Here is a 25,495-nt window from a genome sequence, read left to right as displayed (position 1 = left end):
AAAACTTCTGGTAGTGCCACCTTTAGCAGCAATAACTGCAACCAAATGCTTCCTATAACTAGAGATCAGTCTTTCACTTACTTCTAGGACTGGGGTTTACTCCTAAGCTTTGGATCGTTGTCTTGCTGCATAATCCGGTTGCGCTTGAGTTTCAACTTACGGACTGAAGACCGGACATTCTCCTTTAGGATTTGCTGTTAGAGAGCAGAATTCATGCCCAGGCCCTGAAGCAGCAAAGCATCCCCACACCATCACACTTCCACCACCATGCTTGACCGTAGTTTTGATGATATTTTTGTGGAGTTCTGTGTTTGGTTTACGCCACATGTAAAGGGACCCGTGTCTTCCAAACAGTTCCACTTTCCACTCATCAGTCCACAGAACATTCTCCTAAAAGGTTTGAGGATCATCAAGGTGTGTTTTGGCAAAATTCAGATAAGTTCTTCTGGGTTAGCAGTGGTTTTCACCTCGCCACTCTTCCATGGATGCCATTGTTCCCCAGTGTCTTTCTGATAGTGGAGCCATGAACAGTGACCTTTATTGATGCGAGAGAGGCCTGTAGGTCCTTTGATGTTGTCCTTTGGTCTTTTGTGAATCCTGGATGAGCAGTTGTTGTGCTCTTGGAGGAATTTTGGAAGATTGGCCGCCTCTGGGAAGGTTCAGTACTCTGCTGAGTTTTTCCATTCGGAGAGTGTTGATTTGATGGAACAGGGTTTGCAGTAATCAGGCTTGGTTGTGTCTAGTCCAGCTGAACCCCATTATCAATGCAGTTTTGTTGATTTGGGGAATTAGTAACTATGGGGGCAAATACATTTTCACACAGGCCCAGTTGGTACTGGATAACTTTTTTGCTTCAATAAATAACAATATCATTTAAACACTGCATTGTGTGTTTACTCAGACTGCCTTTGTTTCATCTTCGATTTTGTTTTTATTTCTGAAACAATTTAGTATGAGACATGTAGGATGGGGCAAATGCTTTTTCACCTTTTCCACACAAAGTGTGTGTGTGTGTCTGTGTAAAGGTGCAGGAAGATCGTGCTTTAGTTGGTGGAGTATTCATCAATTCAATGTGTGGAGTATGAAACAGACAGAGACAGAGAGCAAGGGAAAGGGAGAGACATTAAGAGAGACAAAGAGCAAGGGAGAGAGCACGAGATAGAGAGAGAGAGAGAGGGAGAGAGGGAAAGATGAGAGCATTTCAGTCTCAAAGCCAGAGAGTTCAGCACTGCCAGCAGAGTGGCACACGGACAGCAGGAGATGACACTGACACGACTTTGAAAATCAGATCAAAGGCATGTATGTGTGTGTGTGTGTGTGTGTGTGTGTGTGTGTGAGAGAGAGAGAGAGAGAGAGAGAGAGAGGTTCAGAAAAGTAAGAGAATGCAAGAGTGAGCAAGAGAGAGAGTGAGACAGACAGAGAGAGAGAGAGACAGAGAGAGCGAGACAGAGAGAGAGACAGACAGACAGACAGACAGACAGACAGAGAGAGACAGAGAGAGTGATACAGAGAGAGAGACAGACAGACAGACAGACAGAGAGAGCGAGACAGACAGAGAGAGAGAGACAGAGAGAGAGAGACAGAGAGAGAGAGAGAGACAGAGAGAGAGACAGAGAGAAACAGAGAGAGAGACAGAGAGAGACAGAGAGAGCGAGACAGAGAGAGACAGAGAGAGAGACAAAGAGAGCGAGACAGAGAGATACAAAGAGAGAGAGAGCGAGACAGACAGAGACAGAGAGAGACAGACAGTGAGAGAGACAGAGAGAAACAGAGAGAGAGACAGAGAGAGACAGAGAGAGCGAGACAGAGAGAGACAGAGAGAGAGACAAAGAGAGCGAGACAGAGAGATACAAAGAGAGAGAGAGCGAGACAGACAGAGACAGAGAGAGACAGACAGTGAGAGAGAGAGAGACAGAGAGAGAGAGAGACAAAGAGAGACATACAGAGAGAGAGAAACCGAGAGAGAGAGAGACAGAGAGAGAATCCAAACATACAGAGGAAAGTTGATGATGTTTTCAAGAGGGATCAAAAAGAAAGTATGAGGCAAGAGGACAGAAATTCCGCTTTCACTTCTCGATTCCTCGTTATTTCTCTGTAAATGTCCTGTTATTTTGGTGCAGCGCTAATGATTCTGTCGAGTCCTTTAGAGATAAGAGACTGGAAAATCTAAAGAGCTGCTTTAAATAGGGGAACAGCTATGAGCCAGGGAAGGGGTGTGTGTGTGTGTGTGTGTGTGTGTGTGTGTGTGTACTTTGGATGCCATTCCATTCTTGCTCTTCTTTACCGTAACCGATATGACTCAAGACACGCAGAGTTAATCTTCAGCTGAAGTATGCGACTAAACATACAAAGTTCCTTTAAATTTTCGCAGTTCCTGATAAGACCCACATGAACAGAAATATGTGAGACGGAACAAATCATGCTGTTCTGTACGTGTGCTTTTAATTTATCTCCGTCGTCACCCAACACTTGTTTTGAAATGTGTTACTGAATAACGAATCGCTTGACGTGGCGGTTACACAAAATAATAAGAATTAAATCGAGAGGGAAAATGCACAGAACGGCCTCACCATGAAATCCAGATTTTCAGAACATGGTGAAGCCCCCAAACCGTTTTTTACTAGTATAAAAGGTGTACCCTTTAAGGTACTCGCCTGTGGACAAGTACCATTTTAATACCTTCCCCCCCCCAACAGAGTTAGAGTTTTATTCGTTAGTCCATCTTCAGTAATGTATTTATCCTGGACATTGTTGTAGTGGATCCAGAGTATTTCATGGGAACACTGGGTGCTTGGTGGGAATAGACCCCAGATGGGACTCCAGGCCCCCTTTTTTTTTTTGGAAGGAAACCCATGTAAACATGGGGAGAACATACAAAACTCCACATACATAGTAACCCAAGCTGAGGATCGAAGCAGTGAACCTCTAGCTGTGCGGCAGGAACCTGCCTTCCGTGCCACCCTTGGAGAGCTTTAGCAATAGCAGATTTTTTTTTTTTTTAAATGTTCTTAAAAAGCTACTTAGCTGTCAATGCTCTCTTAAAACAAAGAACTAGAGTCTTCCAAACTGCACGTTTGCCACACACCTCCGGGGTTGGGTGTTTCGAACCTGCCTCCACCCTGTGTGCGATGAGTTCGCATTCTCCCTGTGCTTTGGGGGTTTCCTGCACTAGTCCAAAGACATGCGCTGTGGGCTGATTGGCATTTCCAGATTATCCGTAATGTGTGAATTGGTGTGCGATTCTGCCCTGGCACACCGTCCAGGGTCTTCCCTGGGATAGATTCCAGGCTGCGCCACAACCCTGTGTGGGATAAGCGGTACAGATGGATGAATGGATGGATGGATGGATGGATGGATGGATGTTCCCCAGTCCATAATGTGCTTCAAAATACCTATGTGTTGCTCCAAGCGAAGACTGAAAACAATGTTATGAGGTGCTGTAACTCACATTAAGGCCATTGTAATGTGTTTGAACGCTCTCTGTGTGTGTGTGTGTGTGTGTGTGTGTGGATGAACAGGTGCGAAGGTGGATGAGAAACCCAAAGGTGAGTGTGGAGAAGCCCCAGGCTAAAGCCTTCCTCTCACCGTGTCCCAAGTGTCAGGATGGACAGGATCTGTGGTACACACACTTCCCCACTTCGTACGCTTGCTGCCCCTACAGCCCTGGAGGGTATTACCTCCCACACCCCCCCAGCCCATTGTGCCAACCCTGCATACCAGGCCCACGGGACAAGACCAAAAACTGCAAGGTCAGACTCTTCTATATCCTCATTCTGACTTATCGTCCTTCTTCCAGTGTATTGTTTAGTGTATTTTATAGTACAACATTTATCCTTTACATTAATTATCGGCGATGTTAAGGAAAGTGAGCACAAAGACAGGACGTCTTCGTGGGGACTCCTGATGACTGGTGATGCTGGAAATAAGAGACGGAGGTCATCAGAAATGATGCTTTTGCTTCAGATTTACCAATGCTAGTCATATTAACACTTATTTCACATTGGTTAAAGTGTTGGTTTGTGACATTTAGAGCCCTCCATTGCCTGCAAGTGGAGTCTGGGCTGTTTTGAGTTGACTTTTACAGATATAATGAAGTGTTTGGCTTAATTTAGAAGCGCGGAGTACGCATTGCGTCATTTTTAAGTGGGAAAAAAAAACCCCATGGAGTCATCCATGAAAGTGTGTCTTGTTAGCAACATTATTGAGTATGCGTTCATGATGATCAAAAGAGCGACCTGTAGATTCAGTGTTGCAGATTCATCCGACTGTTCTGAAGCTAATACAACTATAAACTCTTTTAACGTAGTGAAGTGATGTTTTATTTAGCAGCCATTTGGGCATCATATGCTGAACTTGGGGTTGAGGACGGCTTTCTGACTTGAGGTGGGATCTTCTTTGTTTTTTCCCAGTCTGAGGCTGGAAATTGAACACGGCACATGTCCCAGCTGGAGGCGGGGCTCATTTCAGAGTGCTAGATGGAAGATTACTATTCTGGAAGATTATTTTCAAGCCAATAATTCTGACCCACACTGAACAGTTTTCAGTTTTTGCCTATTTTATCTTGAGATGGTGGTTTAAGATCTCCTGAGATCTCCTGTGTTGGATGGATTGAAGGACTTTCACTCTGTCTCCGTCTGTTTTTCACACTGTGCAGATCTTCTCACTCTCTGTGTGTGTTTATACGGATTGATGAGGCTGTAGACCCTCGCACTGTCTCTCAGAGTCTGGGAAATCTGCACTGATGGCGCCTTTTCCAATCTCTCAGTCCGTTTTTTTGTCCTCTCTCTCCTTCTCTTTTGTGTTCTGGGGCTATGATGATAATCTCCTAGCGTGGGTGGTGAGCATGCGCGAGGCTGTTTTAAATTCCAGTTGAGATGCTGTCAATGCCCAAACCTGAAAGACAGAATCAGACAGCGTTAGAGACAGAGTGAGAAAGAAAAGATGATCCATTGCATCATCCGTGCTCTTTTACAGCAGCCCCGGGCCTGGCGCTGTCATATTTAATACAACGAGCAACTAACTACTACGTTGCTCCGTTTAGAAGAAAAGGCATCAAACTAGCAGAAAGCGTTTAGCAGCTGAACTGCATGTTTCCCGTGCGAAGGAATCTGAAGGAGGACACATACTGTATGCGCTAATGACGGCTATGACCGCTTTAAACAATCTAGATTTGACCTCTGATCGAAGGAAAAGGTTTTAAGAAGTTTTCGTTATACTCTTCTCAAATATTTAGCATATATTTATTGACATATATAATTTGATTTACCTGTTATCCTTTTGCATTAATGTGCATTAAATCACTTTTTACAAGCATTACGGTAAACAAATCAATGCTCATGCAGTATAATAATAATCACTGTAATAATAATAATAATAATAATAATAACCTGTTAAATATTTGGGCCGAATACTCAACCTAGCATGGCCATTTTTTCTGAGTTAGATGAACCCAGCTTGAGTTCTGTCCAGTCGTCGTCCAGTCTTGTTTTTTACAAACAGCCCAGTTTAGTTTGTTTTTAATTCAGCCATTTTTAGTGTAAGGATATTTTCCAGATGGCTCATGGGTGTCTGTATTTATATTTGCTAATGTTCACCTACAGTTTGTGTGTGTGTGGTATGTGTGTGTGTGTGTGTGTTCGGTCTTAGTGTGTATGTTTACAGTGACTTCCTGCTGGCGTATTCTATGTCAGATTTGTGGATAGCAACACTGAGCTCCATGATGTTTTAAACGGAAAACAAACAAACAAACAAACAAACAAACAAACAAAAACACTCTTGAAGATATTTATTTTGCAAATGAAAAATTTACTAGCATGACATAGTTAGCATGAAACGTTAATTTGCTACTATCAATGTTTTGAAAAATGTTTTTATTTTGGGGAACGTGATTTGTGTGATATAAATTCACAAGTTTATTACGTCAAACCTTTCATGTCCAGGTCAGATCTGAGAACCTGTTAAATAATATGAAGTAATACTCAATATTACCGTATTATATGTTGAATAACTCATATTACCATATTTCTATTATTAGACGGCCACGGTGGCTCAGTTGTTGGAACGTTTGCTTCACACCTCTGGGGTTGGGGGTTCGAATCCCGTCTCTGAAGTGTGTGTGTGGAGCTTGCACGTTCTCCCTGTGCTTCGGGGGTTTCCTCTGGGTACTCCAGTTTCCTCCCCTAGTCCAAAGACATGTGCTGTAGGCTGATTTTCAAATTGTTTTTCCAAATTTGTCCATAGTGTTTGACGTCGTAAGCGATTGTGCCCTGCAATCGGTCAAGTCAAGTGGCTTATATTGTCATTTCAACCATATACAGCTGGTACACAGTGAAACAAAACAACGATCCTCCAGTTCCTCCTGGTGCTACATAAAATAACACACTAACTGCAACTCAAACAAACAAACAAACAAACAAACAAAAAAAACTACACACCATCCAGGGTGCCACCCACCTTGAGCCCCTAGTTCCCTGGGAAAGGTTGCTCCCGGCAACCTTTTCTTTCTGTCATTTCTGTTATTATTAATAAATATATATTTCCCCGCCGAAGAACAAGCAATGAGGGAAAAATATTACATTCTGAACAAACTTGCAGAATTTATTTTCAGTCACTCCACAGCTATGAAACTTTTCTCTCCAGCCAATTTAACATCCATTCAGCCCCTAAAAATAAAAACCGTGCTCTTTTTTTGCGTTCCAGTAACTGCTCAGCGTTGCTATTCTTAGTTTCTAGAAATGTATAATGATTAAGTCAGATTACTCTTAACATGTATGATTTCAGCCGAAGCGTATGCTAATGAAGTGCCTGAGGCGACATTAGGGATCGGCTTCCTTTGCTCTCGTTCATTGTTATGCGTTAAATTGTTTTGAACTCTGGAATTCTTTTAAAAAAGTCATGTTGATGTTCCTGGTGGTAAAGTGGCATTTCATAGGAACAGTTAATGTGTCATTACAATGTTTACTTCCTCTAGAATTAGAGTCATAAACCCAATGAGCCCTACATCTGGAACTAAAGCCTCTATGAGTGTTTTTACTACAGTGTTGGCCTGATTGTTGGCATATTTGCCTAATTTGAGTGGATTTGGCAGAGCTTCAGTCTGTCCAGGTTCCAGCTGTGCAAGTGAAAAGCAGGGAACGGCAAAAATACATCAAAACACATACTGACTGATGATACACAATGGACCTGTATCTACATAAACTACAGAGTATGAGGATTAGAAGTGCAGTAAAAGGTAGCAAACTGACGTCGGACCAAGGTCTATTTTGGGTGGCTATGTTGGCCCTCTCTATATAAAGTTGTGCAAACACTGGTCTACCATAGGCAAAGGAGTACTTTTCATAACAACTATGCCAAAGTTGACCCGGTGCTGCCCAATGTTTGCAAAGAAGCACTTTCCATAACAACACCGTCAATCTAGCAAGGTGGATTTAAAGGTGGCTGAAAGTATATTGGTTCTGGCGGACTAACGTTGGCGTAATGTAATGGTGTTGTACCTGGGAAGAGGCAGGAAATGCATTTGATAATGTTAGTGTTCTGGTGGATGACAACTAGCATTAACAACACGCGTCCTAGGGATGCCACATCGGTGATCTGGTCTAAACAACAAAGGGGCGATTAATGACACCGTTTTTGATGTATTATGTTACCTGCTATGTTCATGAGTTTAATGTTGTAACATGACTGCCGCAGCTTTGCTAGCTATCTAGCAAACGACCCACAAACGCTTTTAAAAATGACTCCTGTGAAATATTTTTCACTTTAGACACTACACATCCTGTAAGCATCACATTTTTGCAAGCATGTTGTATAGGAAGTTGTTCAGTGGACACTGTTTGCTGTGTCTCGCCCTCATTTTCTCCCTCAGGCGATTGTTAGCTGCTGCTCGGTTCATGAACTTTCTTTGGTACAGCTGAGAATTTCTAGCAGGTGCTTTGCTACAATTTTTTTTTTTAAGCCTGACAGGTTCTAGGTATTGTATTTAGAAGAATATATATATATATATATTTTTGAATCAAATTTGCATTATCCAGTTAATACATACGATCAAGGATTAATTAGATGGTTCAGTGTTTTTCGTTTCCCAAATGGGTTCAAGTTCTGAAACAAGTTCTGAAAGGAAACCACTTCTACCTAGAACCTTTAAGGGTTTCCCATGAGGATAACCTAAAGAACCTTTGAAGAACCCTTTCTTCTAAGAATGTTTTAATTGAGTATATGGTAGAAACTCCAGATCGTTCGTGATTATTTTCTTTGTAATAGAACGTAGAACTTGTCAAAGTTAGCTAAACTGTCTTGGTACTTGGTACACGCATAGTCAATAGGGTTCTTCAAGGGCTCTTTTAAGGTTCATTAGATAATTATTGGTTCTTAGATGGCAAAATAGGTTGTATTTGGAAATCATTCTGATAGGAAAATACTTAGGGTTCTACATAAAACCTTTAAAGATTATTTCAGAGGAGCAATTGAAGAACCTTTACATATGTGCTAAGTATCCTGGTACTTGCGAAACTCTTCTACTTAGAACCTTTAAGGGTTTCCCATGAGGATAACCTAAAGAACCTTTGAAAACCCTTTTTTTAAAGAATATTTTAACTGGGTATATGTTACAAACTCCAGATCGTTTGTGATTATGTTCTTTGTAATAGAACGTAGAACTTGTCAAAGTTAGCTAAACTGTCTTGGTACTTGCTAAACTCTTAGTAAAAACAGTTCCTTAAGGATTACGTTAGGGTTCATTGGATGATTATTGGTTCTTTCAGTTCTTAGGTTCTATTGGTAATAGAAAAACACTTAGGGTTCTACATAAAACCATTAAGGATTCTTCCAGAGGAACAATTCAAGAACATTTTTTGTCTCTACGAGTCTATGTATAACTTGGTAACTGTGTGGTAGAAAGGGTAATCATTGTCTTATTATTATCTAGAACCCACCAGTATTAGCTCAACTGTCTTGGTACTTGGTATACTCTTAGTAAAATGGGTTCTTCAAGAGTTCTGGAGTGTACCAGAGTTTCTTGTTCCAGATGTGTACGAGTGGAGAAAGACAGAGACAGATGAAGAGGGATGACACATGGTATTTTTGTCTCACTAGCTGTCCTAGGGGAGGTGTTGTGATTTAGCGGGTTTCGGTGCACGGGTGTCAAAACCATCAGCAGCTGTGAACGATTTCATTCACGGGTGTGACACATACGGTGCTCGTTCATGTTATACTTAGAACTCACCTCCTCTAAGAAATTTGGCTGTTGGAAGGACCTTGACTTTTATTTGAATAGAAAATGCTCTTTCACTGTGTGTGTGTGTGTGTGTGTGTGTGTGGGTGTGGGTGTGTATTTGGACATCATGAGGCAGAGAATTAATGTGGCAGAAAGATTCATCCTGGCTGTAGTGAGCTGATGACTCATTGCTGGGGTCTCTGCTGTGACACACACACACACACACACACACACACACACACAACATGAAAGAGGGATTATTTATAGTGTCAGGTTCACAAGTGTGATCGTAGATCAAGGGGCTGGTGTTCTTTGACCTGCTCTTAGAAATGCCATCATCATCATCATCATCATGAGCTTTGTCGTCACGATAATTACTGTATATGCAGGAGAGATTGTGGCTCAGTGGAAACTGATATGGCCGGTGATTGCGTTATTGTGTGCGACCGAGATTGCGGTTGTCAGGAAAACGATATGAGTGTTGATTAAGACCGGTGCCAAGAACAGCTGACCTTGAACAATAAGGTCAAAGTGCGGTTCAGACTTGGACAGGGAGCCCTCGACATGCGTCTGCAGCGTGACTTCCATATCTTACACATCAAATATTCCCATATATTGCTTGCGCACAGAGTACAGTACATTGCTCTGTTCTCAGTAGCTCATGAACAGCTGTATATTCATATGTAGACTATAATTAAATCAAAATCATGCGTAATCATATCCACTGGAGTATACATATTGGTGAATATTAGATGATCTTTTATACTGTTGTTATATTTTCCTACGTAAACTAGGGATTTACGGAAACAGTACAAACACGACCGATAATTATCATTTGTGACCAGAAACCACACAAGGACCACACCATTACAGATTTGATTCACTGGTCAACATAGAGTACGGACCATGCTTAATAGTTTATTCGTTCCTTCATCTGCAGTGATCTGAAGTAGTCTTTCACAGGAACACTGTGCGTGACGCAGGAATACATCCTGGATGGGGTGCCAGTCTATTACAGAGCACCATGCGCACACACACTTTCACACCGAGGGGCAATTTAGCGTAGCCGGTCCACCTAATGGCATGTTATATGAAAAGAAGTGACGTGATTATTGTAATTCTGTCACGTCAGGAGAGGCGGAGACGGATGCGAGTGCAGAGAGCTTTAATGCAAACACAAACACAAAACAGGAACTTAGAACCTAGTGGCAAAAACCCTAAGGCTAGGAATAAACATGCAACAAAGACCATAAACACAGCAGCAGAGACAACGGTAAAGAAAGACAACACACAAGACAAGGAGTGCAGTGCAAACTGTGGCTAATATACACATAAGTGCTCGTTAACATGAGGGTGATTCAGGTGCAGCTCATGTGACCATGATGCAGTGAGGTGCAGTGGCTGCTGGGAACTCTAGTCCAGAGTTCCTTCTCTGATATTACATGACAAATTTTATTTACGTTATATTTATCACTGTATTATACATTATGTTTTATCATAGATACATATAAATATATATATATATGGTGCATGGTGGCTTAGTGGTTAGCATGTTTGACTCACACCTTCAGGGTCGGGGGTTTGATTCCTACCGTGGCCCTGTGTGTGTGGAGTTTGCATGTTTCCTCCGGGTACTCTGGTTTCCTCCCCAGTCCAAAGACATGCGTGGTAGGTTGATTGGCATCATTAGTGTGTGAGTGTGATTGTGCCCTGTGATGGATTGGCACCCTGTCCAGGGTGTACCCTGCCTTGTGCCTGATGCTCCCTGGGATAGGCTCCAGGTTTCCTGTGACCCTGAAAAGGATAAAAGTGGTATAGAAGATGGATGGATGGAGATATATATATATATATATATATATATATATATATATATATATATATATATCACTACAGTAAATGTTATTGCTGTATATTTTGCTCTGGGATTCTAATGGACTGTAAACAAGGGCCTTATTAAAATCAGGTAATGGTTATGCCTGGATGAAACATTCATAGATATCGCTAATGTGAACCGTAACACATAAATACATGGTGCACCTAAAGGGCCTAATGAGAGTGCTAAAGATTTTGACCTTTTCCAATTACATTCGATCTTGATTCAATTAGACTTATTCCTTGGTTAGATGTTCAAATTTTTAGAGTATTTCACACGAATTCTTTAAACATAAACGCTAAAATGTTCGATAGCTTGAACATTTGAGCAGCTTGAATAGTCTGTCAGTCTAGTCAATCTAGTCTTCAAAGCGAAGCCGTTTTTCTCCAGCACCTACTGTAAGGTAATCGTCCACCTCTCTCACCCTCTTGAGCCGAGTCTTCACATTTTAAACTGTTAACAGCATGGCTGTCCACCTCCGTGCTGAATCGAACTACAGCCGAGCGACACGGAGGCCAGGAAAGAGTGTGTGAGTGTATCGTTACATAAGCGAAGCCTCCGGAGACGCACATACCTGTCACTTTGCAGGAGAATTAGCACCGCTCTCATTTCTCTCCTCCTTTGCTCGCTTGCGTCGGCTTTTCTCTGTATCGCTCGACCTCGTGCCCTTTGACCCTTTGTATCTCTGCTGAGAGTTAATGATATTAGAGGATAATGTGGTCAGCATGAGTCAGGGAAAGAAAAAAAAAAAAAACAAGAACATGTTTGGACAGTGAACTGTGCAATACTAGGGCTAAATGCAATCTTTGTACACATTAAGGTGTTCAAACAAGACTAGTCATCAGACTAGATTTGGCAAGCTGTTTAAAGGTTTTCTTAAAGAAACTTGTTGGATACGGTTCTATTTAGAGACATATTCAATAAAAGAGGCCTTTTAAGTTAATAATGGACGTCCTTGAATGTCTGCAGTTAGTGAAATGTCCTCACAATGCCCATAATTACTCCAGACATGCTTTTTTTTCTGTCAGCATAGAGCCTTTAGTACTTCAAAATGAACCAAATCCGAGTCCGTACTGACTGCAGAGTCTGTACAGTCCATGCCCTCTTTCCAGGAGTCCTGTTCTTCTTCTCTCACGCGTTCTGCAGTGTGTGTTGCACCGCATTTTCACCTTCGATGTGATCTGGAGCACAACTACCTACCTGGCACTCTGCCCTTTGCTTCTTCTCTTCCAGGAATGGTCTGGCATTGTCAGCGGGTAGATGTTTTATTTAAGAAAGTTCATGTCCTTTACCCGCTTTTAGTGCCGTGGCCTTGAAGACGTTTTGAGGTTTATGGAAAAATCTCTAAGAACAACACACTACACTACGGTGATGATTCCATGAAAGAATCTGTTAGATATACCTGTATGAACAGCCACTGTAGTGTTGACTATGCTGTTTAACGATGAATTCAAAGAGAAAGTTGAACGATGGCCCGTCGCTATATTCAATGGGACGGCTAGAAATATTCTACTCCCTATCAGTGGCTCAGGGTTATTATTATCAAACCGTTACGGTTGAGACTTACAGCACGGGTCTTATGATATAGGCGTAAAACTGCAGGGTCGTGTCTAAAGTGTCCGTAGAGTATGAATGCGGGTGTGAGTGTGTATGTGATTGTGCCCTGCGATGGACTGGCACCCTGTCCAGGGTGTATCCCGCCTTGAGCCCAATGCTTCCCGGGATAGGTTTCCCGTGACCCTGAAAATTAGATTGGCGTTTCCAAATCGTCTGTAGTGTGTGAATGTTTGTGTGATTGTACCCTGCGATGGGTTGGGACCCTGTCCACTCATACCTCGAGTCCCCTGGGATAGGCTCCAGGCTCCTCTGTAACAGGATAAGAGATTTTATTACGTATGTAACTATGATTCTGCCACATGGTGATTATGTTTGTCTAACATGGTAATGCTGTCCTCATATTAACTGTAATGTTACTCTAACGACACTAGGGTTGGGTATTCATACCGAGTTAATATTTTATACGGAAAAAGGCACCGTATCATTTTCCCACCACGTTACCTTGGTTACTGTTTGTTCTACATAAACCATTCTACGGTGAATGTGTAACTGTGGTCTAGCTCGCTTGCTATGTGACAGTACTTTGCTCTTTAAACTAGAGAAAAATAGTTGTATGGAAAGAATTTCAAAATCTTGTGTAATGTAGGGGAAAAGTATTGCAGGAATCAGATAATAGTGCTCTTATGAAACATTTTTGCAGCGCTGCTCATATTGCGTTGAAAATCGCATTAGTAATCCTAACCACGGTTTGCACAAAAAAAAAAGATACGTTTTTTTTTTTTTTTTTTTTTTTTTTTGTAAAAGGAGAAGGAATGCGGCTCAAGAAGGAGATTTAATTATGTCGGCGGGATAGCGGGACACAAAGACAGGAAACGTGAAGGTGTATTTCTGCCTCGAGCAGAGATGCACTGCAGAGGTCATGACTCTCACAGACAGGTGAACAGCAAAGCATGAACTCGCATAGCACGCTAAATTAAAAAAACAACAAATCCAGGCTGTTGGAAACTTTAGTGTGGAACCATAAACACACGCTCACACACACAAGCATTCGCACTTTGCATCACTTTAGGCGGCCCGTAGCCAGCAGTGCCCACACATGTTCAAACCTAAAACACGGTGAAAAACTCAGCTGGTTTCCATGGGTACAGCCAGCAGAAGGAAGACTTGTGGGATCTTGGGAATCTCAAGAATGTTTATCCAATGCGAGCAGCTCTGGCCTGAACTTTCCTTAAAGCTAGAATGCAACGCATACACACACACACACACACACACACACACACACACACACACACACACACACACACACACACACAAATACAGGCTTCCAAAACAGCAGCTTTCCACTGCCTGGCAAATCAACAGGCATTAGAGAGAAACACACAAACAAGAGAAGGATAGGAAAGTAGATGAGAGAAGGAGAGGAGAGAGGAAATAAAGAGAAAAGCGAAGAGGTATCAAGAGATGAGTGGGTGAGAGAATAGAGAATATATGAAAGGAAAATCTAGAATAAAGAATGAGAGATATAGATAAATGAGTAGAGGAGAAAATGTGGAGAAGAGAGAAAAGGGAAATAGAGAGGGGAGGAGAAATAAAAATAAAAGGTTACATGAAAGGAGAGATATAGAAAATAGATGGTATCAGAGAGGAGAAATGCAGGGAGGAGGGGTGAAAAATAGAGGAGAGAAGATGAGATGTAAAAGTGTAAAGAAAAAAAAATGAGAGGGAAAAATACAGTGAGAAAAGGAGAAGCATGGATGATGGAGGATGGATATAAACAGGGAAGGAAGGAAGGAATCGAGAGAGGTGATATATGAGAGGAAAGAAGAAGGATAAATATTGAGAGAAGAGTGGAGCAGATGCAGAGAAAAGGAATATAAAGAGGCGAGGAGAAACGAGAGAGCAAAGGAGAGCTGGAGAGAGGGGAAATATGGAGAGGAGAGATTGAGAAAGGATGGGAGAAATACGTAGACGAGAAATAGAGAGAGGAGAGATGTAGAGAGGAGACGAGAAGAGGAATGTAAACAGAAGAGATAGCAGAAACGAAGAAAGGAGAGGAATACGAGGAAAGAAAACGAAAGAGAGGGAGAGACATGTAATGAGGAGAGTAGAAATATTAAGAGAAGAGAGCGAGAGGAGAAGAATATAGAGGAAAGGAGAAATAGAGAGAGGAGATACAGGAGGAAATGAAAGGGGGAGAGAAGAGGAGAAATGAAGAGAGGAGATGAGGAGAAGAATATAACAAAAGAGAAGGAAGAAGTAAAGAAGGAAATAAAATGAAAAATATAGTGGGGAGGCAGATAGTGAGGAGAGAAGAAATGTTAAGAGGAGAGAATAGACAGAGAAAAGGAATGTAAAGAGGAGAGAAAAAATATAGAGAGGAAAGGAGAGCGAGGGAGAGGAGAAGTAATTAGAAGAGAGGACAAATAGAGAGAGGAAAGGAGAAACAGAGAGCGGATAATAAAGAGAGGAGCGGATAAATAGAGAGATTGGACATAGAGAAAGGATAAATAGAGAGATTTGACATAGAGAAAGGATAAATAGAGAGATTTGACATAGCGAAAGGATAAATAGAGAGATTGGACATAGAGAGAGGATAAATAGAGAGATTGGACATAGAGAGAGGAGAAACAGAGAGATTGGACATAGAGAGAGGAGAAATAGAGAGATTGGACATAGAGAGAGGAGAAATAGAGAGATTGGACAAAGAGAGATTGGACATAGAGAGGAGAAATCGAGAGATTGGACATAGAGAGAGCAGAAAAAGAGAGATTGAACATAGAGAGAGGAGAAATACAGCGATTCGAGATAGAGAGAGAAGAAATAGAGAGCTTGGACATAGAGAGGAGAAATCGAGAGATTGGACATAGAGAGAGGAGAAATAGAGAGATTGGACATAGAGAGAGGATAAATAGAGAGATTGGACATAGAGAGGAGAAATCGAAAGATTGGACATAGAGAGAGGAGAAATAGAGAGATTGAACATAGAGAGAGGATAGATAGAGAGATTGGACAAAGAGAGATTGGACATAGAGAGGAGAAATCGAGAGATTGGACATAGAGAGAGCAGAAAAAGAGAGATTGGACAAAGAGAGAGGATAAATAGAGAGATTGGACATAGAGAGAGGATAAATAGAGAGATTGGACAAAGAGAGAGGATAAATAGAGAGATTGGACACAGAGAGATTGGACATAGAGAGATTGGACATAGAGAGAGGAGAAATAGAGAGATTGAACATAGAGAGATTAGAAATAGAGAGAGGTGAGGAGAATAAAGAAAGGAGAGGAGAAATGGATGTTGAGCTAATTAGGACACTGTGGGGTTTTGTGTGTGTGTGTGTGTGTGTGTGTGTGTGTGTGTGTGTGTGCGCGTGTGTGTGTGTGTGTGTGTGTGTGTGTGATTGTGACACACACTTTCAAAGTTACATCTAAAGCTATAGAAGAGAGAAACATACAAACAGAACCTGTTTACCTACACACATGCGTGTTTGTTTGTTTGTTTGTCCAGGTGAGGAAGTGGAAAATGCTGAGTCGCCATCATGGCGATGGGAAGGCGAAAGAGGCGGAGCCAGAAGGTCACATGTTCTGCCCCTGGGCCATGTCACCCTTACTGGGTAACCCTGTACTCATGGAGTGCTCCATCTGCAACGGACCCTTCATCACCTATAGCAGTGAGGAGGCTTGGCAACCACGGCAACGCACACAGGTCATCACGCAGACATTCACACACACACACACACACACTAACAAATTACACTTGATATTGTCTCAATAATTGCAGTCCTTTGTGTGTTATGTGTTATTGACCCTCTCAGACAAACTCCCCCCTTGTCCACACATGTGACTGAGATACACACACATGACTTTACAAGCTGAATCATTACACTACATTTCAGTCATGTCAGTGTCGGAGGTTGTGCTGGAGCAGAGTTCATGGTGATGACCGTGATGATTGAGTTTGTTGGGAGCACGGAAACACACTCAGAGCACAGAAACACACGTGTCTGGTTAGCTCAGAGTAGGCTCGTCTCGCTCGGCTTCCGTCTCGGTCTCCGAGGGGGTCGTTAAAGAAGATGCTTGGTATCTCATGGAAACTGGTTTTGAAGCTATGACAGGTACTCTTATTGTTGCCATGGTTCATATCACAATATAAACAAAAGTCGCATTGCTAAAACTGATGAAGCGGCGATGGGTGAAAGATTGACATGAATTATTTGGGATAACGTGAATGCCACAGTCTGGAATATCTGAGATGGCTTAGTGGTTAGTACGTTTGCCTCGCGCCTCCAGGGTTGGGGGTTTGATTCCCGCCTCTCTCTACCTTGTGTGTGTGGAGTTTGCATGTTCTCCCTGTGCTTCGGGGGTTTCCTCCGAGTTTCCTCCCCTAGGTGCTGATTGGAATTTCCAAATTGTGTGTAGTGCGTGAATGTGTATGATTGTGCCCTGCGATGGGTTCGCACCCTGTCCACGGAGTCCCCTGCCCTGTGCTTATCCCGAGTCCCCTGGGATAAGCTCCAGGCTCCCTGTGACCCTGTGTAGGATGGATGTTGTAACTTTTATAAATTTCAGAGTAAAACTATTATAATTTTTTATTTATTTTTTTAAACTAAAATACAGTCTAGCTTTGAATTCAAGTGCAGCTTTACGAATTATTATTATCTTTAATAATGTCCATTTTTTCTGCTTTCCCCCCCCCCCCTTTTTTATATTTCTTTTTCACGTATTTAAATGAAATACATTATATATGACCTAACCTTTTATTGCACGTGTTTTATATATCGTATATTAATATTGTATTTGCTGTGTGTTGATTTATTTGGTTTAAATCAGAATTGAAATGAATTTCATATAGCAGGCTTCTGAGATATCGGTGGAGATGCGATACGGATAAACAAACTGTGCAGCTGATATTGTTATTCTCTCCTTCATTACACAGTGGATAATGTCACCTGGATATTACAGTCTTAAACCTAAAACTCTACCGAATTAAAAAAAAAAAAAAAAAAGACCCTGATGCTTATACTGAAGATCAGACACTTAGCATTGCTTGAGTTTTTAGTATACAGTTGATGAGTCGTGATTTACTATATTCTTATTATCTCCAAGAAGAGGACGGGTTCCCTTTTGAGTCTGGTTCCTCTGGTTCCTCGTGTCAAATCTGGTAACAATTTACAATAACACTACATGAAGAATCAAGCACTAATACCTGAATTAATACTTACTTAAATATGAACTAATGATGAGTTAAGGCATGTACTAATCACGAAATAATAAAGAGCTAACCTTAACTACGACTTATGAATTCATGCGCGAATATCGACCGCCTTAATGTTTGCTAGTTAATGTATAGAACTAACACGTAGAGGTAAACTAAATCAAACATGCTCTATAAGAAATACAGAATATGAAATAAACGTGCATCATTTCAAATTGTTTATATAATTATGCAGCTGCGTGCACAAACATCACTGGATGGCACTGGATTACTTTCCTAATTGACATCGATCCTCTTTATCGAATGTAAAAAGACTCATTTCATCTCAACCCGTTTTGCGTCACTTTCCATCCATTTCTCTTCGAACCCCACTGTAGGACTAGTACCTGCACCGGGTGGCGAAGGGCCCGGGGCACCGCTCCTCTGCCTACGAGGGTGAAATTTGATTTCGTTTACCCCTACGTGTATTCACACATGAATTCAGAAAGACTCACGTCATAGTTAAGGTCAGCTCTTCATTAGTTCGTGATTAGTACGTGCCTTAACTCATCGTTAGTTCCTATTTAAGTAAGTATTAATTCAGGTATTAGTGCTTGATTATCCGTGTAATCTTACTGTAAAGAGTAAATCTATCTCTGGATATCTATAAAGCTGCTCTGCGATAGTGTCCTTTGTTAAAAGAGCTACTGTACTGTACATACAGTGCATGGTGTCTGAAAAAGCCAGGAACCAGTGGGAATATGTTGAGCGATATCTGCATAAACATGATACAGCAGCTGAGTGTAAGGGTGTGTAAGGATGAACATGCAGTGCATACGTTGCGTATAATAAAAACAAAATCAAGTGTGTATATATAGTATATTCGACTCTCGTTGATTTCTGAATTTTTGGACCCCCTGTAAACAAGCACATTTTTTTGCACCATCATTTGATTTGGAGATTTCTTAACGGTGTGTGTGCATCTTCATGGTGGCAGCCATATTCCTTTCTTTCTCTCTCTCCCTCTCTCTCTGTCTTTCTCTCTCTCTCTCTGTGATTCTCTCTGTCTATCTCTTTGCGATTCTCTCTCTTTCTGATTTATTTAATTTAATATGTGTGTGCTGTCTTTCTTTCTCTCTCTCTCTCTCTCTCTCGCTCTCGCTGAGATTCTCTCTCTCTCTGATTTATTTAATTTAATATGTGTGTGCTGCAGAGAGAGAAGGGATTTGTGCAGAACTCTCGCCGTGTGGTACTTAGCAAAGGAAAAGAAAAACTTGTCATGCATTATTAATGAAGCCTACATCTGCTATCGCTATGGATACATTCTCAGAGTCTGGGAAACAAACTTTAGAGGGAGAAAGAGAGACAAAAACATGGAGAGAGAGAGAGAGAGAGAGAGAGAGAGAGAGAGAGAGAGAGAGAGAATAGAGGCATCATTTCTAGACACGGGGAGGTGTGTGTGTATCAAATATCAAGTAAGTAGGTTAAGGTTAGCAGTCAAAAATCTTTCACGTTCACACTCCAGCCTTCCTGCTGGGAGCTACAATCATTTGTTCTCCAGGAAAACTCAGACATGGTACAGCAATATAGAATAGCAATATGAAAAGAAAAAAAAAATAACAGAAACAAAAGGTTAAGGCTAAAGACTAGACTGGCTAAAGTTTAGCAGCCTACAAACTATATATTGTGCGGCTAAACTTCCTGGTATCCGCGCTACAGCGTCCACGTGACCGTCTGCAAAAATATTAGGTCATATTTGTGGTTACGGGCGACGTGTCATTTTTAGCACAGCCATATTTCCATATTTAGACTATTACTTCAGAAAATATGGGCTAGCTGAGAATTCAAACAAAACAGTGGATCCTCACTGAAGGAAGTGAATGTAGTTCACATATCAGGTCATTCATAGCTGGCATAGTTATGTCACGAGGCATCACAAGTTGAGCCACATAGCATGATCTTTTATCAGCTACAAGATGCTTATCGGCTTGCGTGACGTTCACAATCGAGAAAAAGTCTCCTCTTAATGTCTACATTTCCGAGCTCTCTGGCAGGTTCTCTGGGTAACACTTTAGAATAAAAGTTATGGAATAATCGTGCTCTAATACCTGGATTAATACTTACCGAAATATGAACTAATGATGAATTACGGCATGTACTGTACTAAGCGCGAACTAACGAAGAGCTAACCTTAACTACGACGTGAGTCTCATGAGTGCACGTGTGAATAACGTCCACCTTAAGTGCACGTCGAGTATACCCTTTTCACTTACCGCAAACGTAGTTGATCAGACAAGACAAGACACGTTTGCCGTGGAGCTACAAGGCGAATCTTGCTAACAAGTACTGGAAGAGTCGCCTCCGATAAAACAGGAAACGAAACATAATCTTCACATAGTAATCGTTCACGTAGCATTGATATTCAAATGACTTTTCCCCCATTTTCTCCCCAATCTGGTCTCGGCCAATTCCTACCCGCTTTTCCCTATCATATGAAAGCTATCCCGCTGGAGATGGTGAAGAATAACAAGTGCTTCCACCAAGACACACGAAGCCAATCAGCGTCATCTTTTCAAACGGTTGCTCTCTGTGCTATCTGCCCTCTTCCGCATACATGAGCTCACAGAAATCCATGATTGGCTAGTGTTGCTGTGATTGATCAGGAGAGACAAACCATCTGTCTGATAATTGTGCAACGTATCACTAAACGATTTGTTTGAGGAAGTAAGTAATTTCGGCTTCCAAATGTGGATGTTTTTAGCTCGGCGAAATCCTGTTTTCATTTTTAACAGCATCAGAAACCACATAAACAAGTCTGTAAATTTAAAGGGGGGCGTCTTTGCCACACCACCAGAAACGCCCATTTTACATCACGGTATTGAAACCCCTGTAATTTAGTGAATGCCTCAGGCATGTAGTTTGCAAGATGCTAAACTGGTAGCTATTAGCTTCCCGTACTTACAGCATGCATTGGTTGATTGGCTACATTTTTGGCGAATAAAAATTTTCCCCAAAACTATTCCTTTAAATGATTCATGTTTGTGTCTGCTTAGTTGAGGCGTATTTGCCACTCATAGCCTCTTGTTATACTACTTGAAGATCTTATTAGAATGATCCAGAAATGAAGGTTTGGATTGTGTGTATACAGAAGGACAACATATTGAGCTTCAAGACAATACAGTGTTTTACAGGATTCTTATACATGCTTATACAGCGACAGTGTAGGACAAAGAATAAGTGCAGCTCAATATAGTAAATACTGTACACGGGACAGGAGGAGTAACTAGCAAGTAAACACTAATTACACAGAACAGGAGCGACATCAGGGTAAATTATACGAAATAACAGACTGCTGATGGTGCAAACCACATGCGGAGACAGGAGCAGGACAACCACCACAACTAATGAGTAAGAATGTCTATAAAGAATACATATAAGTAGAGAAATATGCTTTTAGCTGTTACCGTGTTTTAAACGAAATAATTTTCAATTCTAATTGGTCAGAAGGTGTTTATTAGGGTTTTTTTTTTTTAGTAGCAACTCGGACAGACAAAACACAGAATACTTTATTGTTTCTATAGTAACAGCTCATTCATAGGGATTTGTAGGGAGACGAACGATTTTAGGGAATGAATGTTCCAGTGCACTGGTAAGATTTTGCAATTGAGACGGCCCTTAAAATGGCCGACTCTCAGATCGGTGCCCTGACTACTGAACTAGTGAGCTGATTGAGACGCACCCTTGTTCTTTAGTCAATAGATAAAGATTGGAACCACAGGTAAATATACAGATATAAGAGGAATAAAATACTTTCTGACAGCCAGTTTTTTGTTCCTTCCTTCCTTCCTTCCTTTATTCCTTCCTGCCATCTTGGACGACCGATGATCACGTTTTTCCTCCGCACAAATTAGCATTAGCAGCAAATCGGCATTAAATGAGCTTTTCCGCACAAGACAACGGCAGGCCTGGTCACGTTTACACTAGAGATATTTGAACAAAATGCTCCTTAGGCCCTGCCCCTCAGTGTTTGTTGGTAGAATTGTCGTAGAAAGCTAGTAGCTATGCAGATGATAATGTAGTTCTATTATGAAGTTTGCACACACAAACTATCTCATATATTTAATAATACTGTATGTAAGCTAACAAATGTTGTTTCTAAAGCACATCGAGATGCAACCATGCTGACCATCTTTGTTGCTTTTTTTTTTTTTTCCAGGCGATGGACTTGTATTATCACGGAGATGCTGATCCAGACTACGGCTGCCCCTCAGACACCAGTAAGAGCTCGTCCTATATAACCTTCATTTCATCCTGGGGAGTGATTATGTAACATGGCATGATCATATCCCCTCTTCCTCCTCCAGAGTTTAAAAAAAAAAACCCTGCTTTTTGTAACTGCCTAATAATTCTCTCTGCTCAAAATATCTAGAAGAGCAAGAGTGTCCCGGTTTTAATTAATGTCCATAAAGCCTGATGACTCACTGCAGCTCTTCACACATTTTTGTCTCATAATTGTCACGAAGCTGAAAACAACCTGAAAATGTCATGAACAAAAGAGACAGCGCAACTGACTCGCAGAAATGACTTGCCAATTATATTCGCTTCCATTCTTTTAGCCATTATCGCTGCCTGCATTCTGTTTGCGAGAATATTAAGGCAAATTACATTTCATGAATGCTAATGATATGCTCATGAAACCAAATGCTAAAGATTAGCACAAAGCGAGCACTTTAAAGATGTGAAAAAGATGTCTCTGGAATGACACGATGGTGCAGCGTGGTAGCGTTTCCGCCTCGCAGCTCCAGTTTTCAGGTGTATCGCTGCTTAGCATGCAGTCTTCCCATCATTACTGAAGATGAATAAATGAAAAGCTTTTTAAGGTGACTTTTGAGCTCGTAGACAATTGTGACAGCTATTGGCGTCAACTTAAAATGGTCCATAAATGGACCTATAATAAGGCGCCTAATAAAGGGAGATGAGGACAGACGTAAAGGAGCCGTCTGTTATTGTTAGAGCCTCCTGCTGTCACTGAGGTAAATTCCATTTGTGGTAAAAATTCTGGCATACCTTACCGTCCATAAATGACCAAAATCTTCTATGCCACGTGAGTTCTGTTTCAGCTGGGGGCGGAGCTTGTTTCTGTGACAGAAAACTGTCAACAAAGGATCTAAAGCTTCCCTGCTCCTGGAGATCTGCCTTCCTGAAGTCCAACCATAATCGTGCCCACCTGACCATCTTCACATTGCCTTAAGAATGGGCGGCTGTGGCTCAGGTGGTAGAGCGGGTTGTCCACTAATCGTAGGGTTGGCGGTTCGATCCTCAGCCAACATGACTCGACACGTGAGACACGAAGTGACATAAAGTGTCCTTGGGCACTGAACCTCGAGTTGCTCCTGATTGCAAGCTAGTGCCTTGCATGGCAGCTCTGCTACCGTTGATGTGTGAATGTGTGTAAGGAATGAGAACCAGTATAAAGCGCTTTGGAACTGCTAAGGTTCAAAAGGTGCTATATAAGTGCAGACCATTTAAGTAGTTCTTGATCAACTAAAACAGGTGTGTTAGATTTTGGTTGGAGACGAAACCTCCAGGAAGGTAGAGCTCAAGGAAGAGGACTGGTGACCACTGAACTAGAGAAATTCCCTGCACTCTCTAAGATACTGTATAATAATTTTAGATAAACTTTTACAGGCCAATTTAAATCAGGCCAAGCTGGTCAAATAATGGACGTCTACACTTGCCTCATCTACTCCACGATCTCTGATGAACCAGAGAGTTTGCTTATTTGATTAAAACGCAAAGCATTCAGAGTATCACTGGATTCTAAGAAAATTATTAGTCACAAGATTATAGCAAAACAATTGCATAACTATCTGACTGTTCACGTGAAACATTACACCTGTTAATAATTGTTTGCTATCAGAAAGATTGCACACATACCAGCATTTATGAAAGAATAACAGCTTACGCAACATAATATTTGCACCGTATGTTTTCCCTCCACCCGTTTGTTCTAAATCTTTGCACAATATATATATATATAAAAAAAAAAAAACAACAGAGCTGTATTTCATACACACTGTATATTTATATAAGAATGGTGTGGTTGAATAGCTTTTATTGATGCTGTTTAATTTCACTGTGCAAAATGAGCCACATTGATGTCTGATTGGTTCGTTTAAAGAGATTTGAGAATCCTAACTGTAATTATCCTGGAGATTTCTAACCCACTTCTTTAGTTTTTTTTAGTTCCCTATCAAGGGCGTAACCATGGTATGGACATTGGGGGGTCCAGCGAACTCGGCGGGAGGATATGCAAGTGAATGTAACGTTAATGGTCAAAAACTGGAACTGACGTTAGCCTAGCCTACTTCGTGGGTGTGCAGATATCAAAAGTTAATTGACGTTGTTAAGAACAAACCAAGCCATGGTATGATGCCTTCTATACTAAGCTAAGGTCACCTACTGTTTAGGTATCTAGTTACTGACTGTCTGAAAAAAAAAAAGCTCGTATGTTCTGCTGCACTTTTCTACGCTTGGCTGCTGTCTCCATTTCTTACAGACTGAGCTGCTAAAATACATCAACGAACTTGTGTTGAGTATGGGCGCAACAACCAAGCATACAATTGGAGGGGGCGGGGGGGTACACACCTATTTTTCTTAACAAACGGAAATATATTAAAAAGGAATAGACATAAATAAATAGAATGGATGAAAAGACAGATCCATTGGCAGGGTTCATTAAATGGATAGATATTGAAAATATTTTGTATTGTATACTGGGGGGGGACAGATTGGTATTTCCTCAACATTGGGGGGGACACGAGCCCCCAAAGAATGGGTGGTTACACCCATGTTCCCTATATACGGCCTACTGTATTACAGTTACAGTGCTGTAGAAAGACACAGGAAGAACGCGAGAGATTGGTACAGTGTAGATTTGTCTACAGTGACTGTATAATATAACCTTTCACACTGCACATTATTAGAGAAACAGTGCAGTAAAGTCAGGACTTATTCAGCATGACTGCTGGGTTTCCAGCAGGGTTTTGGTCACACAAACCCGGGTCCTGGATTTTGGTCCCACAAACTTTCCACAGGGACTTACCTCTAATTACAGTTTTTTTTTTTTTTTTCCCAACTTGCCTACTCGATTTTACAACACTAGGCTGAACTATGTGAACCCTGCGGTAGACTGAACAAATCATTTCTGTGAGTCGAAGTGGAACAGTGGGAAAAGTCACGACATGATAACTCATAACTCATTCTCAGCATACTGTATGTAACATGCACACACTGTGTTTTATTCCAAAATGTGTTACAAATAAATGATATACAACTATATCTCAGGATATAGCTCACACACCAAGACCATCTTTTAAAAAAAAAAAACATTGAAAAACATTGAAAAATATGCACGATACAGTTTTCATATATGTATAACCCCGCCCCCTTTTTAAAAAAAAAAATCCTTTATTAAACTGCAAACATATTAGTAATTATAACACTACAGTGTCGGTGTAACATTATTTGGTTAGAGAAACACTAGAATATTTTTAAGCTTTAAATAACAAATAATTAAAAATACTCAAATATAAATACTCCGGTCTTGGGGTTTTTTTTTTATTAAGTGCCAAACGCAGTTTAGAAAAACTTATTGCATATT

At 41.2% G+C, this 25,495-nt stretch overlaps 1 protein-coding gene and 1 long non-coding RNA gene across 3 annotated transcripts in view; one reads left to right on the top strand and one right to left on the bottom strand.

The window, feature by feature from the left end:
* Positions 1-25,495, top strand: part of sgk1 (serum/glucocorticoid regulated kinase 1) — a 44,284-nt gene that overhangs the window by 6,698 nt on the left and 12,091 nt on the right. The window contains exons 3-5 of the mRNA XM_017487701.2: positions 3,519-3,749; positions 16,147-16,344; positions 22,049-22,109. Coding sequence (XP_017343190.1) covers positions 3,519-3,749; positions 16,147-16,344; positions 22,049-22,109 — 490 coding nt within the window. The remainder of the gene's footprint in view (positions 1-3,518; positions 3,750-16,146; positions 16,345-22,048; positions 22,110-25,495) is intronic.
* Positions 3,744-11,898, bottom strand: LOC108276213 (uncharacterized). Of its 2 annotated transcripts, none has more exons than XR_001814869.3 (3): positions 11,659-11,898; positions 10,804-11,005; positions 3,744-4,893 (listed from the first exon to the last, which is right to left on the bottom strand). It is a non-coding gene; the product is annotated as an uncharacterized LOC108276213 (long non-coding RNA). The 2 variants fall into 2 exon arrangements; XR_008398007.1 differs by lacking the exon at positions 11,659-11,898 and adding an exon at positions 11,482-11,647.

Source organism: Ictalurus punctatus, chromosome 15 (genome assembly GCF_001660625.3).
Source record: "Ictalurus punctatus breed USDA103 chromosome 15, Coco_2.0, whole genome shotgun sequence".
Classification (NCBI taxonomy): Eukaryota; Metazoa; Chordata; class Actinopteri; order Siluriformes; family Ictaluridae; genus Ictalurus; species Ictalurus punctatus.
Note: the sequence above shows the minus strand (reverse complement) of the source record. Positions and strands in the feature narration are given on the sequence as shown.